This window comes from Vombatus ursinus, unplaced genomic scaffold (genome assembly GCF_900497805.2).
Source record: "Vombatus ursinus unplaced genomic scaffold, bare-nosed wombat genome assembly UNPS02009770.1, whole genome shotgun sequence".
Taxonomy (NCBI): domain Eukaryota; kingdom Metazoa; phylum Chordata; class Mammalia; order Diprotodontia; family Vombatidae; genus Vombatus; species Vombatus ursinus.
Genome location: NW_020949548.1, coordinates 15,737,517 through 15,751,059, shown reverse-complemented (window position 1 = coordinate 15,751,059; position 13,543 = coordinate 15,737,517). Strand labels below are relative to the sequence as shown.

At 42.2% G+C, this 13,543-nt stretch overlaps 1 protein-coding gene across 4 annotated transcripts in view; it reads left to right on the top strand.

The window, feature by feature from the left end:
• The first annotated feature begins 5,171 nt into the window (after positions 1-5,171).
• COPB1 (coatomer protein complex subunit beta 1) overlaps positions 5,172-13,543 on the top strand; it is a 35,130-nt gene continuing 26,758 nt past the window's right edge. The window contains exons 1-4 of one of the 4 annotated variants that reach the window (XM_027852581.1): positions 5,172-5,254; positions 6,926-7,053; positions 12,390-12,619; positions 13,147-13,316. In XM_027852581.1, the coding sequence (XP_027708382.1) occupies positions 6,963-7,053; positions 12,390-12,619; positions 13,147-13,316 (491 nt within the window). In that variant the 5' untranslated portion in view covers positions 5,172-5,254; positions 6,926-6,962. Of the gene's footprint in view, positions 5,307-6,925; positions 7,054-12,389; positions 12,620-13,146; positions 13,317-13,543 lie in introns of all 4 variants that reach the window. The other 3 variants (XM_027852582.1, XM_027852583.1, XM_027852580.1) reach the window with 3 other exon arrangements.

The following is a 13,543-nucleotide window of genomic DNA, read 5'->3' as shown; positions in this document are numbered from 1 at the left end:
GCTTTCAGGACAGTGCCCTCAGCCATTATCCTGGGAAACCACTCCTGTGGAGAACAGGTCAACCATCCCCACCTACTGCCAGCTGGAGCTGAAGCAGCAAGTACTCCTAAGGGAGAGAGAGACAGCAAGCAATGCCAGGCAAGGCAAACCACCACTACCACCGCTCTAACCACCATCTCCCCTCAGGCTCTGATGGAGATAGCCCAGAACTCAGAGCCCAAGAGCCTTGGGATTAGCAGTGCTCCTAGCTCAGTGCCCTCAGCCATTGTCCTAGGCAGCAGCACCTGAGAGATAAGCAGCCTGGCCACTGTTCCTGCAGCGGCTACAGTCATAGCTCTTGTCAGAGAACTACCTATGTGATGCTAGATAGGCAAGTGATTTGACCTCTCTGAACCTTAGTGCCCTCTTCTGTAAAGTGGGGATAATAATCAAATCTCCCTTAACAGGTCATGAGGATCTAGTGATACATGTAAAGTACTTTGAAAACCTATGTAATCTATGCAGCACTGTGTTTGGTTATTGTTACTATTATTATTTTTGTATATGTAACAGGTTGACCAGTATGGTGAGAAGATTTGAAATTGACATATAAGAACTGGTTGAAAGTACTGGGCTGATTTAGCCTGAAGAAAAGATTTAATAGGCTTCATCATAGCTATCAATACTGTCTAAAGTTATTTTGTCATGTGTTATAATGAATCGATTTGGAGGGGTGGGGTTTGGCCCCAGAAGGCAGAATGAAAAACAATTGGTAGAAGCTACAGAGGTAGGTATATAAAGAAACACTTCCTAACAATGCTATGCAAAAGTGTAAGGGGCTACCTTGAGACGTGAGTTTCCTTAAAGGTCTTCAAGCAGAGGTTATATGACCATTCCTCAGAGATCATAGGTATTAGAGTTGGAAGGCACCTTAAAAATCAAGTACTTCAATCTTCTCCCCACCCATTTTATAGATGAGTAACTTGAGGCCCACATTTAAAAAAAAAAACACCTACAAGAAGTACCTTAATGTGAGTGCCTATTATCTCCTATTATCTATTACATATTAATCTATTCTCTCCAGTTTATCCTGTTTGTATCTTGTTTGTACATAGTTCTTTGCATGTTGCCTTTCCTAAGAGACTGTGGGTTCCTTGAGAGCAAGGACCAACTCTGCCTTTCTTTTATATCCCTAGTGTTCAGCATAGTGTTAAGTAGCAGTAGTTGCTTAATTGACTTAAGTTACTGCCTGATAGAGAAGTGAGGTGACTTGAATAAGGTCACAGGGGCTATCTGTGTAAGCCACTGAGCTGGGATTCAGACCCAGGTCCTCTGATTCAAAATCTATTGTTTTCCACTCTAGCGTCCTGGGTTGGAAGAGAAGACCTCCAGGGTTCCTACCAACTCAGATTCTCTGGAGCTATGATTTATGCCTCCGATTCCACCTAAAACTTCCTATCTGGCCAAACACAGACGTGACAACACTTTCAGGTGGAGATGACAATCATTTCCTATCCCACAAGATTGTTTTTCATCATTGAAATCCTGGCATTTAACATTGAGCCTTGTACACAGTAAGGACCTGAGAAAGGTCTGGAAACAGTAAAGGTCTGTACCTATAGAAATGATCATTAATTATTAAAGTATAAATTGAAAGGATTATGAGCATAATGCAAAAGGTTAATACATTCTTGTTTGCCTCAGTTTTGTCATCTGTAAAATGGGGATAATGATAGCACCTACCACCCAGGGCTGTTGGGAGGATCAAATGAGATCGTATGTGTAAAGCATTTAGCACAGTGCTTGGCACATAATAAGCGCCATTTAAATGTTAGTTATTATTAGAACGCCAGAATGTTGGTGTTCTTGTTCTCTTGTTCTTGATGGGAATCTTATACTTTCTTTTATGCCTGGCATACGGTAGACGTTAATAAATGTTTTTTGATTAATAAGTGATTAAGGTGATATGGATACCCTTTCTCCCCTTCCCTGCCTCTGACACTTACTACTTGTATAACCTTAAATTGCTTAACCTCTCCAAGTGTGTTTCTCATATTGCATTAGATGTCCAGTGAGGTGCCTTCCAACCCTAGATCTGTGATCCTATCATAGGATAATCATAATGGGTAATCCTCAGGGAAAAGCAAAAGGACTATTCCCTTGCACTTTTCACATATATGCCATATGTAATTACAGTGCCCCAGCATCCTGGAGCAATGAAAGCTGATGTCTACACCTTGGAAATGACTTTAACTGCCCTACAATAAGACGGCAGCTACATGGTATAGTGGAAGGTGCACCAGGCCTGGAGTCAGAAAGATCTGAGTTCAGATCCAGACTCAGACACTTAATAACTGTGTGATCCTGGGCAAGTCACTTAACCCTGTTTTCCTCAGTTTCCTCATCTGTAAAATGAGCTGGAGAAAGAAATAGCAAGCCACTCTAGTATCTCTGCCAAGAAAACCCCAAAAGGGGTCAGGGAGAGTCAGACGTGACTGAACAACAGTGATGGGGGAAAAAAAGTGTGAAAATTATACCAGAGTTGGAATGGATTTTGAGTGTTTTCTGGAAAATCTCAAATGGGTAGACTTTTGGAGGATAAGATATAATAGGTACTAAATACTTGTTTGATAATAAGATGACTAGAAAGATCTGATATCTCTGATCTCCTTTTCTGGAAATGAGATGCAATAGAAGTAGCGGTCTCATTTACAAAAACCAAAGGTTTTCTCCCATTCCCTGGGTCCTGCTTTCTATTCCTGTCCGGATCAAATCAGGTAATAATTATAAAGGACTTCACACAGTGCCTGACACATAGTAAGCACTATATAAATGTTAGTAATTATTATTATTATTTCACTTATTTATTCACTCACGAATTCCACAAAAGCCTTACGCACTTAATATGTGCAAAGGCCTACGACGTAAGATCCTTGAGGGCAGGGACTGTCTTTTGCCTGTTATTGTATCCCCAGTGCTTAGCATAATGCCTGGCACATAGTAGGTGCTTAATAAATGTTTACTGATTGATTGATTGATTGCTAAGGGCAGAGGGCACAAATATCAAACATTCTCTGCCTTTAAAAGAGCTTCCAGCATATCTAGTAGCAGGGAAGAATCAGACATGATTAGACCAAGTCTAATCTATTTTCCACACGTCAACCCTCCGGCTACTACAAGCAGCTTCCATGCCCCCTTTAAATCTTCTCTGCCCCTGCCTAAGCATCCCCAGGTCTTTCAAAAGTCCATCATGTGACCAAAGGACATTGACAAGTTGGAGTGTCCCCAGGAGGCAGAGCACCTTTTTGAAGGGCTTCAAGATCATGTCCTGTGAGGATTGTTTGAAGGAACAGGGGATGGTTAGCCTGGGGTTGTTGGGGGGAAGAAAAGATAAAAGAACAAGACAGCTGTCTTCAAGTATTCGAAAACATCATTTGCACGAGGAAATAACACTTCTGCGTCAGAGATCAAGTGGATGGAGGTTGCAGAGGCAGATCTAGCATTAGGAGAAAACTGCCTGACAATGAGAGCTGTCCACAAGGGACGGAAGTAGACTGGGTTTCAGCAGGGGCTAGGGAGTTCTCACTCCCTGGAGGTCTTCATTCATTCTGAGGCTGGATGCCCACTTGGTGGGGGAAGTCTGGAATTATGGTTGCACTAAATAACTTCTAAGGTTTCTTCCCAATAACGTGCAGACTAATCTTTTTTAGAATACCACATCAGGACTCCAGCCCTCTGTTCAGATAACATCAGAGGCACCTAATTTCTTGCCAAGCCAACATAGAGTTCCTTTCTTTGCCATTCAAGGCTCTCTGTAGCCTGGTACAAAATTACCTTTCCACCTTATCTCATACTATGTCTCTCCATGCATTCTGAGCTCTAGGGAAACTAGTCAATTCCCTGCACCCTCCTCCTGCCTTGTCCCTCTTGCCTCGTGCTCTCGCACTTTAGTATATTTACCCAGGATGCTTTCTCTCTCTCTGTCTGGTATGCTGTCTCTCCCATCTCTTCTACTGATTTTCAAGTCCTATTCATCCTTTAAAGCTCAACTTTAAATGCCATCTCTTCCAAGAAGATGCATTTTCTCAGTTGCACCAGGGTTCGTAATGACTTCTCCCTTAGATCTTGTGTATCCCTTAATGTTATTGTTGCTAGCAAAAGTGCTTTATAAATATTATCTCATTAGATCCTCACAACATCCCTGGGAGGTAGGTGCTACTATTATCCCCATTTTACAGGTGAGGAAACCAAGGCAGACAGAAGTTAAGTGATTTGCTCAAGGTCACAGCTAGTATCTGAAGCTAGATTTGAACTGACGTCCTCCCAACTCCAGGCCCAGAGCTCTATCCATTGAAACATTTGGCTAACTCCAGGTCCAGCATCTGTCATTTCCCCCAACTGGAGCGTAAGATTCATGAGGGCAAAGAGAACATTTGTAAAGCACTATGTAAAGGTTCCCTATTTATATTATTTCTATTTATTGTTGTATATATAATATTCATTGTATATGTTGTTGTCCATATATCATTCTTTATGTGTGTTACATTGTTATATTGGTAGATTTCCATTATTTGTTATATGTTATATTATGTATTAATTATATTATTGTTGTTGTTATTCAGTGTATGTCCGGCTCTTCATGACCCCAATTGGGGTCTTCTTGGCAGAGATACTGGAGTGGTTTGCCATTTCCTTTTCCAGCTCATTTTACAGATGAGGAAACTGAGGCAAACAGGGTTAAGTGACTTGCCCAGGGTCACATAGCTAGTCATCCTGACTCCAGGGCCAGTGCTCTATCCACTTCACCACCTAGCTGCCCAATTATATGATATATTATGTTAATTATATGCTACATATCACATTACATTATATTATAATTATTTTTGTTACTCTCAGCCCAGCTCTGGGCCTCTCCAGTGCCCAGAACAGTGCTGGGCTGCAAGGGTCACAGAGACAGAACTGCACTGAGCCGAATGGGAGCTCCCTGGGGCCAGGAGGAGTAGAGATAGGCCTAACTAGAGCGCTCTAGGGAATCCGCGGCCGCCCAGCAGGGGGCGACTTCCTGGAAGGCTCCCGCTGTTTCACCAATCGGCGTGAGCGGGGAGGGGTGGAGGCGGGGCCGAGGACGTAGACGCGAAGCTGCGCGGCGGGAGGAGGCGTGTCCTCTCCGGGCCGCCGTAGGCGCTAGGTGGCTTCAGTCTTCATCCCCTCCACGTCAGCCCGGACTCTGAGGAGCCGCCGCCGCCGCCGTCGCCGCCGTCACCGCCCGGGCCAGGTAGCGGGTAGGGGTCGAGGCTGGGCCGGCGTCCGAGCCGCGGCGCCTGGAGGTCGGGTCGCGCCGCTTCGCCGGGAGGGAGCGGAGGGCGGTCTTCGGCGGGGTCGCGTCCCTGGGCCTGCTCGGCCCTGTCCTCGGAGCCCTGCCCCCAGGCCGAGGGGGGGGCCGGGCCGGGGCCGGGAAGGGGGAGGGAGCGCGTCTGTCAGGCCTCCGACCCCCGACCCTGGGGGGTCCTTACTACGCCCGCCCGGCTCGGCCCGGGAAGCCGGGGCTTGACCCGCAGCCGTCCCTGCCCAGGCCGGGCCGAGCAGCCGGGGACCGTCTGGTCCGGAGTCACCCCTCCCAGCCCCCTGTCCCGCCTCGGCCTCCATTCCCTGACCCCGGGCTTCTCCCCTGGCCGCCCCCCGTGCCTAGAATGCCCTCCCTCCTCGTCTCTGCCCCGGCTTCCCTCGAGTCCCAGCCACTGCAGGCAGCCGTCCCTGGCCCTCCCTCCGCAGTTCTCTCCTGTGTGATGTTTGCATGCAACATACATTAGACTGACGGCTCCGTGAGGGCAGGAGCTGCTTTTTGCCTTTTTCATATCCCCAGTGCTCAGTACAGTACTTGGCATACAGCAGGCGCTTAATAAATACACGTTGACTGATTGAATATCCCTTGTTCCTTTAGCACTTTGAAATCTCCTCAAACCCACCCTAAAGTAGGTAAAGAAAAAGGGAAAACAGGTAGAAGAAAAATATTCCTTATTTAACTGATGGGGAACTGAGCCTTTGAAAGGTAATGTGATGGGCCTGGGGTCCCACAGCTTGTAAAGGAAGGAGCCATAACATAAGGAAGGAAACCCAAGTCTCCTAAACCCCAAATCCAGCATTTGCCTTAGAGCTATCCCAATATGTATCACAGTGGACTTTAATCTCTGTTAGGACAGATAGAGGAATAGGGACTGGCCTTGTCGTTTTTGGGGGGGAATTTCCCCTACCAGAGCTAGTTGGCACCTTCCCTGCAGCTTAACCTTAGTTGCCTAGAGTGCTGCAAGTGTCACATAAACAGTGTGTATCAGAGGCAAGATTGGGCGGAAACCGTTTCTCCTTTTTCTCTTAGAGAAATAACTAATACATTTAGAGTACAAGGCTCTGTACACACATACTTGGCACGTGTTTAAGTGACTCCATATTCATTCCAGTGAAACAACTTCCTTGGAATTTTAGGTTATGATTATTATAAAAAATTGAAACTGTGTCTCCTTACCTTGCCCAGTCTAGAAATGCATTGGCCACACACAGGCTAATCCCAGCATGAATTAGCACAGAAGCTTTGATTTTGCTGCTTTTCCAACTTGGGCCACTTTGTCCTCTCCTTAGGCAGCCAAGTGACTCTTCCCCTCACCCATCCCCCCCACAAAGGCTCACCATATTGGTGCTAAACTTAATGCTGATGCCCAGTTGACTTTAGCTCAAAATTTCCCACCTCAAGCAGTCCGTCCACCAGCCTGAACTTCCCCAGTACCTTCCCCAGTAGCATGCAATGCTATACCCAGCCAGTCTTAGACCATTTTGAAGTTATTAAGCAGAGCTGAATGTTTTATTTATAGGATTATGTTTATTGACTTGTTGAAACTTTTAACAAGTAATAATATCTTGTACTTATTCTAGAATTTCTGATATTTATCAACAGAAATACTTACATTGTGGAGTACCCATAACCAAACACCATGACTGCTGCAGAAAATGTGTGCTATACGTTAATTAACGTACCAATGGATTCAGAACCACCATCTGAAATTATCTTAAAAAATGACCTCGGTAAGTGAAGGATGGGGAACCTTGACATGGACATATTTGTTTATGAAGCTAATTTATAATATTTCAGTACAAGAGAGCCATGATTTCATCTTTGTGGAGACTGCCTTTATCAGCACAGCTCACAAATCTCCCTAAAGTTTAGTGTACCATCTTCATGAGTTGTTGTGTATGAAAAAATTGATTATATTTTGGCTAACTTTCTGAGGATGTGCTTTTCTGAACCTTGCTAAGCTGGTCTTTCAGTGATAAAAAGCATTAGAAGACCTTTTCCCCATGGTAAACCAGAGCCAGAATCTTGTTGATACAGCCTTTGTGAACCTGTGGTCACCACCACACCATGAAAAGGCATAAAAGAAAGGTTAATGTAGGGGGGCTTAGTCCAAAGTTTTTATGTGAAGAAAACCACGCATAAATAGGGTAGTAAAAGTGCTCCTAAACATTCTGTGAATGTCTGTCTTACTGAAAATTCTCTTATGCCAAGACTTTGCAAGTGTTATTCTTTGTTTAAATTTCCAGCACCTACATGGAATGTTGCATATATCAGGCACTTAGCAAATATTTTTTAAATTGGATTGAAATTGGAAAATAGGTCATGATCTATCTGAATAATATAAAGAGAACATAAGATGGACTGTTTGATGAAATATTTGTAAGGTGCTTTGCACAATGCCTGGCACATAGTAGGAGCTATATAAATGCTTATTTCCTTTCTCCTCCCACAAAACACAGCCTTAATTTTTAGAGATCCTCTCTTCATATTAAGAAGTGATGGGTAATTGATGGTGGGTACAAGTTTGGAATTTTCTTCGTCTCTTTGTGAGACCTTTGTATGGTCTTCTTATATTACTTTAGGTGAACCACAGGAGACTGACTTCTCACCTAAGATCTTAAGATTTAGGACTAGAAGGAAACTTAGCAATGATAACAAGAGTTGGCATTATATAGCACTTTTAAAGTTTGCAAAGCAGTTTTTATATGTATATTTGTGTGTATGTGTGTGTGAGATTTGAACCCCAGTGAAACACTGTGAAATATAAGTGTAGGTATCATTATATCATTATATAGATATAGATGTCATTTTCCTTTTCTGCAGATGGATAAACTAAGACTTAGGTTTTCTGTAATAATACAAATACTAAATGTCAAAGAAAGTATTTGAACAGAAACTTCTTTGAACTCCCAAGTTCTTTGTTCTTTCTACTCTCTCATTCTGCCTCAGTTCTCTGCAGAAACTGCAGGAAACTGAGGCACAGTGGAGTGTGGAATGACCCATCTAAACCATACATTTATAGTCTCTGTGACTAGAATATGGCTCTGGAAACATTTCTTTTGTTCAAAACAGAGGACAGGTAAAGAGATTGCCTTGAACCTGGGTTCAAGTCCTGCCTGTGACACATATGGTAGCCATGTGACCCAGGACAAGATCTGTCACTTCTCAGTGCCCCAAGTAATTTGGTAAGCCTGTAAGTCACAGAACAATTGCTGATCTGCGTTTATAGAAGGCATTTCCACATGGATGACCTCATAGATCTAGTTTAAAAAAATATATATATGTATATATATATATGTATATATATATCTCCTTATGAGGAAATCCAGGAACCAGATGAGAGAAGCATGATAAAGTATGTTTGGATGAAGAACAACAGAGAGGGGGACAAAAATATCATTGTCATTAGAGCCTACTAGAGACCACCAAGATAACAGGAGAAATAGATGAGCAGTGCAGGAAACAGATCCTAAGACTGGCACAGAGGCTTGATATAATAGTGGGGAAGAGGGAGAGGTCAGTCATCTAGATGTCTGTTAGAACTATTGATTCCAAAAGCAGAGCAGCTAATAATTTCCTGACTTGCCATTATTATAATTTCACTCTTCAAAATGTAACAAAATTCAGCAGGAGAAATTTCTATTATGTGTCTGATTCTTACCAACAGGAGTAACTTGATCCTGACGTGGACATGCTGAGAACCTTGGACGAATGTGACCGCTCAATCTCAGAATTCATAATAAAGGAGAATAGTATAACATTCACCCTAGATTTTGGAAAAATAGATTTCAGAGTCAAGATCAAAGACAAATAGGATCCCATGGCCTAAAAATCTACAGGGGAGGTTGAATAGGAACTTGGAGGGGTTAGGAACTTCTCAGAATAAGATTCTAAAGACCCAAAGAGAAATGGTTTTCATAAAGAGGAAAGGAAGAAGATGTCTAAGGAGACTGGTGTAGATGCACAGGGAACTTACCAACTAAATTGAATTTTTAAAAGACATGCAAAAGATAAAAGCAAGCACAGGTAATAGAGGTTCAATCAATCATCAGACATTTATCAAGTATTTACTATGTGCTAAATACTAGACTAAACACTGGAAATAAAAAGGAGCAAAAACAAGCCCTACCCACAAGGAACTTAACATTCTAATGGGGTGAGATGATATATATAAATCAGTGCACATAACATAAATGTGCAGCTGATGGGAGATAGTCTTAGAAGGAATGGCATTAGCAGCTGGGGGTACCAGGAAAGTCCTCTTGTAGCTGGTACTTGAGCTGAGTCAAAGAAAGACAGGTATTCTTCTAAGAGTTGAAAGTTAGGAGAAAGAGTGTCTGGGTATGGAAAACAGCCTGTACAGAGGCATGGAAAGGGCGTGTTGTGTGTGAAGGACAGCAAGTGTGTCAGTAGGGCTGGATCATAGAGTGTATGGAGGAGAGTAGAACAAAAAAAGACTGGAAAGGGAACAAGGGATCACATAGTGAAGAGATTTAAGTTCCCAAAAAAGAACTTTGTATTTGATCTTAAAGGTATTAGAGAGCCACTGGATTTTGTTGAGAGGGGCGGGGGTGTGTGTGAGATAAGGTCTTACCAACACTTTAGGAAAATCACTTTGGCAGCTCTGGAGGGTGGATTGTAGTGGGGAGAGACCTGAGACAGAGGAGAGCAGTTAGAAGATTCTTTCAGTAGTCTATGCCAGAGGTGATAAGGTCCTGCACAAAAGTGGTGAAGAGATATTGTAAGGAAAGAAATTAGAAGATTTATCTACCAATTTGATATGTGAAAGAAAGAGTTCAAGATGACACCAAGGTTTCAGACCTGGCTGTCTGGAAGATTGGGGGTACCTTCAAAAATAATAGGAAACTCAGAAAAAGGGTGGGTTTGGGGGAAAGTTAATGAGTTCTGTTTGGAACATCTTGAATTGAATACAAAAATAAATATAAAAACATGGCACAGTCCTGTAAGAATAGTGTCAAGAGCATTAACACTCAGATTGAGCTAAAGTTGTAAGGAAGGTGAAGGATGGCAGAAAGGTGTTTTTTTTTTAAAGTCATATTTGGGAAAAGTGGAGTATCTAAGAAGATAGGATTGGTAAGTGGATCAGTGATAGAGGAAGAGAGACAGCAGAGCTGCTTAACTCTTATTTTACTTCTCTTTTGTCTACCTAGCAAAATGATCTTTAGTTTGGAAAAGACAGATTACAAGTGGCTAATAGGAAAATATTCCTTTCCCTCTGAGGTTGAGATAGATAGGCAGAGCATTGAACAAATTCTTACGTTGTTCTTGAACTCAGAATTGGTTGAATGGCCTGATGTAAAAATTGGTCATTAATGGTTTGATATCACTTAAAAGGCATTTTCTAGGACCCCGGAAAACAGTGGTCCTGTGCTGTAACATCTTTATCATTGATTTGGATAAACACAGGGATGACGTGCTAAGCAGATTTTCACATGACACAGAGGAATAGAAAGTTCACTGGGTGAGAGTCAGTATTCAGAAATACCTTGATAAGGTAGAATCTTGCATAGAATCTACTGAAAGTTAAAGAGGAATAAAGTTTGAAACACTTGGGTTTGGAAAAAAAAAGGTTTCCCCTAGCATGAAATGGCGGGGAGGCCCCCTGCTGGGCACTGTGCAGACAGAACTAGATAGAAGTTCATATGAAAAGGGATTGGGGTTTTAGTGAACTGCAGTCTCACTTGGTATGTCACCAGGATGATATGGCAGCCAATAAAATGAATTCTATCTTAGACTTCATTGGGATATGCACAACAGAGGGATAAGAAAATGGCTGTTCCAGTGTATTCTGCCCTGGTCAGACTGCATCTGGAATATTGTATGCAAGTCTGCAGGCCATCTTTTACAAAGATAGACTGGAACATGCCTTGAATGTGGCAGCTAGGATGGTGAAGGGCCTTAAGATCATGCCATATGAATATGGGTTCAACTGGGGAAAAGTGAAAGTTCTGGCCCTGAAGTCAGAGGACCTGGGTACAAATCCTGCTTATGGTGCTTACGGCCTGGGGGACCTCGGGCAAATTATGTAGCCTCCCTATAACTCCATTTCCTCATGTGTAAAATGAAGGTGTTGAACTAAATGGTCTCTAAGGTTCTTTCCTGCTTTACTAAAGTTCTGATCCTGTAATCTGTGTATATCTCGAAGGAAAAACTTGGGGAGGGAAGGGGGGGTGGCTTGTGGGAGTGGGCTTCCCATTCTGGGAGGGGGCAGTTGTTTGTTCTTGGTTCCAGAGAGCAGAACTAGAAGCAACGGGGTAAACATGACAAAGGCAAATCTAGCCTTGATCAAAGTGAGAAAACTTCCCAACCTTTTTTTGTTACAAATTGAACAGTAAGCTACTAATAATTTTTAAGGAAATTTGCATCTCTTTTGCTAGTTTATAAATAGTAGTAAAAATTCAAGAACAAAACAAACACAAATTATAGAAAAACAAAGATATTAGTGATATTTTCTGGACTTAGTGTCTTCCGTAGTGCCAGACCAATACATAACAGTTCTCATATTCAGGATCATTGCTGATGGAGGGAAAAATGAGAAGGAAAGGCCCCAAGTTCATTGAATGTTGCTACATGGAACTCTATCTAATTAGTCTCAGTTTCTGAACTGTGATTACTGGCAGTTTATTATCTTCACAGATTTCTGAAAACTGAGGGCTTGCCCACATTGAAACAAACCTCTCTACGGAAAGTCACAGTATGTTAGGACTACAAAAGGGCCCTTCCCAGTCATCTATTCCTTCTGTTTTACAGATGAGGAGGCCTTGCCTAAATCAGTGGTGGAGGAGGACTAGAGCTTAGATCTGCTGGCTCTCAGTCTGAGCCTCTTCCACTGTACCAGAACCCTGTCACTAATTAGTTTGTGTTTTCATTTTCATGAGACTCTTTCCTATTTGGTATTTATCATAGGTCTTTACAGCTTGAACTTTTCACGAAACAGATTTTGGACTTTGTTGGCTGAAGTTTGACATTTTTCGTTTGGCTGTTATTTTTAAAACTTTCTTCCTGAGACTATCATACATTCTTTTTAACTTGTGCTTTTAATTAGAAAAGGGAGATGTGAAGTCAAAGACTGAGGCTTTGAAGAAAGTAATTATTATGATCCTGAATGGTGAAAAGCTTCCTGGACTTCTGATGACCATCATTCGCTTTGTGCTGCCTCTCCAGGATCACACCATCAAAAAATTACTCCTAGTATTTTGGGAAATTGTTCCCAAAACAACTCCAGATGGTCGACTTTTACATGAAATGATCCTTGTGTGTGATGCTTATCGAAAGGTAAATCATTTTGCTTTGGGGCTAGAATTTGGTTCTGTTTTTGCTCCTTTTTCTGAATGATTTTTTAAAAAGTTAGTTGTCATTTCCTTAAAATTTTATTTTGAGCAGAAAATGTAGTGATATTCAGAACTAGGTTCCTATTTGTGAAAAGAGAAAATTCATTTTATTCCAAGATGAATTCATTTCTTGTGTCTTTGCTGAACTTCCCTGTATACATACTATGAATGAAAAATAAGATACTTACAATAGAGATTTTATAAAATTATCTTACACTGTAGACACGTAGATAACAAATGTATAAGTTGCTTCATATGAGCAGCCGTAAGAATATGGCCAGCGTGTTCCATTTGATATGAAAGGGGTCAGACTCTTCTTTCCTATACTCTCCCTTCAAAGCATTGAGACATTGAAAACTTCTTGGTGGCTTTAACATTTTAAAAAAGAGACTTTGAGGGATGAACATTTCCTTTTAAAAAATGAGGGCTCCAGAAAAAAAGAAAGCATCTGCTGTTTGAATTGTGTTTCAGGATCTTCAGCACCCCAACGAGTTTATTCGGGGGTCCACTCTTCGTTTTCTTTGCAAACTGAAAGAAGCTGAGTTACTGGAGCCTCTGATGCCGGCTATCCGGGCCTGCCTGGAGCATCGGCACAGCTATGTCCGGAGGAATGCTGTCCTGGCCATCTATACCATCTACAGGTACATACATGTTCATACTTCTGCTGTGGCACAGGCATGAGTAAGTGGGAGAAGGAGCTGATGCTACCTTTCATTTCTTCACTTCCGGGAGCACTGGGCAGTGTTAGATGCCTTTTCTCTCCCCACACAAAGCCTAGTACTGGCTCTTTCTTCCCTCCTTAGGCAACTTTTAAAATGAGTTTACTAAAACTCAACAAATAAAATATGGAGGGAGGGGGGATCTCCAA